Consider the following 2,643-nt stretch of genomic DNA (forward strand, 5'->3'; position numbering starts at 1 on the left):
TCTCCAAGATTTTGTACCCTTGACTGTTTTGATGCATCAGTTAGTCTAATGTAATGTGCTGTCGTCATCCCCATCACGTCTGAAAATCCTGTATATTTTAATCACTAATTCGGCGATATGATTACGCGAGTGATTATGCAATTGCACATATAATAGCCTGTTCCCGTCCATCACTTTAGGGCTTAGCTTTATGAAGTCGTTAAAGCAAAGTTTTTGGTTACACGCTTATGTGAAGCTTAAGGAACAAAGTTGCTTAAGCGAAACTTTCAGTTGTAATAGCTAAGCTATGCTTTTGAAAGGGTTACTTCTTTTCTTTTTTTTTTTTGACAACAAGGACAACATAAACATAGCTAATCCACCATCCCATGTTTTCTAGCTATATAAGCTAGGTCATGGGCAGGTCTGACCCTATCTCTACTTACATTAACTATTGAACAGAAATCAAAAGAACCTGCGAAAGCGATAATTTCCGATAGTATACTAGCAATCTCGATGGGCCCATCTTTACCTTCCTGGAGGAGTTTACAAATTGTCCTAGAATCCGACAAGGTAGTGATCTGCCTGCACCCACATTTATTAGCTTCCTTCAGGCCACGTAAGATAGCATATCCTTCCGCTTGTAAGCCGGAAACTGCCCTAATTCTTCCCCCACCCTTTGCTATTACATTTTGGTCATGGTTGATAACCCATCCAATTGCCGCCACGGAGTCGCCGTTCTTCTTTTTCTTCCATGCCCCATCCACCATTAGTCGTGTCCCTGTGTAGTTGAAGACCCCTTTGATTAGCGCAACCGGATTTGGATGATCCTGTTTCTTTGCCCGAGCCAACTTGGCAAGCTCACATCTAATGTTAGACCCTAGGTCGTTGTCTTTCTTCATTTGATGAATTATCCCCATGATAGAGGCCGGGTTGGTTGTATTGCTTTTGAAAACCACTGCGTTCCTGTGGAGCCAAATGCTCCAAAGTGTGATAACCATGCATATTGCACGTGGGCTATTAGGCCCTTCTTCTTTCCATAAGTAATGAAAGTAGTTCTTTATCCAAGTTTGAATATCTAACGACTCCACCTCTTCAAGTACCAGCCCAAGGTCACCTGCTCTCCAGACATGCTTGGCTATCATACAGTCACGGAAGAGATGACGCTCATCCTCATCAGCCATCCCACATAGGTGGCAACGCCTCTCCACCTGAATACCGCGCTTACAGAGGTTTATATTTAAGGCCAAGGCTCTATTACAAACCTTCCAGAGAAACACCTTCCATTTCGGTAAAATCTGCATTCCCCACAGGTGTTTCCAGAACGAGTGGGTTTGGTCAACACTCCCGTGTTCCGCCTTCAAACCTTGGATGTAGTCGTAGACCGACTTAGCAGTTGCTTCTCCACTCTCCGACCGCATCCAAGTCCTTCTATCCTCACCTATGTTCGTAGGGATGTGCATGCTCAAAATTGCTCTAGCAGATTCAGTTGAGAAGGATTCCCAAACAAGTCGATTGTTCCACACCCTTGAGCCTGTAATAAACAAGTCCCGAACTGGTCTGGCCTTCAGTGATGTTAAACTCTCCTGTGTTTTAAAGATAGGCTTGCGATCCAATAACCAATTGTCTTCCCCTATAATAATCGAGTCCCCACTCCCAATGATTTTACCAAATCCTTCTTTGCAATCCCTTACACACTTAGCCAATCCTCTGAAACCCCATGATGATGTCGAGCTTATCCTGTCCTCAAGTCCACAATCCACTGGTGACCCCTTGTACTTTGCTTTGTAGATCTTAGCTATGAGTAGTTGGCCGTTGTTGTGGATACGGTGTGCTTGTTTGACCAGAAGAGCTTTGTTGAAATTTTCAATGCTTCTTAACCCCACACCCCCTTGATTCTTTGGCTTTTCCAGTAGTTTCCTCTTCCTCCAACATATGCCTTTAGTATCACAATTACCTTTCCACCAGTACCTACATAGTAAGGAGTCTATCTTCTTTTTTACCTGTTTTGGGACCAGGAAAACTGAGAGGATGTTGGTACAAAGGGCGGCTAGAATCCCATTTACGAGGAGCAGTCTTCCAGCTTGTGAAAGGGTGACGTTTTTCCACGAATTCACCTTATTCTGCACCTTCTCAATAAGGGAGTTGAAAACTTGAGAGCTTCTTCCATCAACTTCCACGTTGCATCCAAGATAAGTCCCTAGTTTTTCCGTGCTCGGGGTTCCCAGTGCTCTCCTCATAATGTGTTTGAATCTAGTCGGGGTGTTGGGGCTGAACATAACGGATGATTTGTCGTAGTTAATCATCTCCCCCGATATTTCACAGAAGAGTCTGATTGTTTCTTTGATCGTTGAGCACGACTCAGGGGTGGCTTTGAAGCAGAATAGGGAGTCATCTGCAAAGAATAAAGGGTTACTTCTAAGAGCATGTACATTGCTTGTCTATTCAAAATAGTTGTTGTAGGGTTTTCCACTCTTTATCTATCACTATCTCTCTACAAGACACTTTCAAGAACCCATTCCTTAAGGAGGAGCAAGTCATGAGGATAGTCGTAACAAAGTAATTCCTTGATGACTTTCTTCTCAAATTATTTAGTTTGTTCAGATATTCTAGTGCTTAAGGTCGTCAAGTGTTTCAAATATATCTCAAATGTCTCCTATACATATT

General features: G+C 43.0%; 1 protein-coding gene across 1 annotated transcript; it reads right to left on the reverse strand.

Annotated features, from left to right (window-relative positions):
* Positions 1-350: 350 nt before the first annotated feature.
* LOC110802207 (uncharacterized) lies at positions 351-2,216 on the reverse strand. Its single transcript, XM_022007645.2, has one exon. It carries the CDS (start codon positions 2,214-2,216, stop codon positions 351-353), a length of 1,866 nt encoding a protein of 621 aa, XP_021863337.2.
* Between the last annotated feature and the right edge of the window lie 427 nt (positions 2,217-2,643).

The sequence above is a fragment of the Spinacia oleracea genome, chromosome 6 (assembly GCF_020520425.1).
Source record: "Spinacia oleracea cultivar Varoflay chromosome 6, BTI_SOV_V1, whole genome shotgun sequence".
Lineage (NCBI taxonomy): Eukaryota > Viridiplantae > Streptophyta > Magnoliopsida > Caryophyllales > Amaranthaceae > Spinacia > Spinacia oleracea.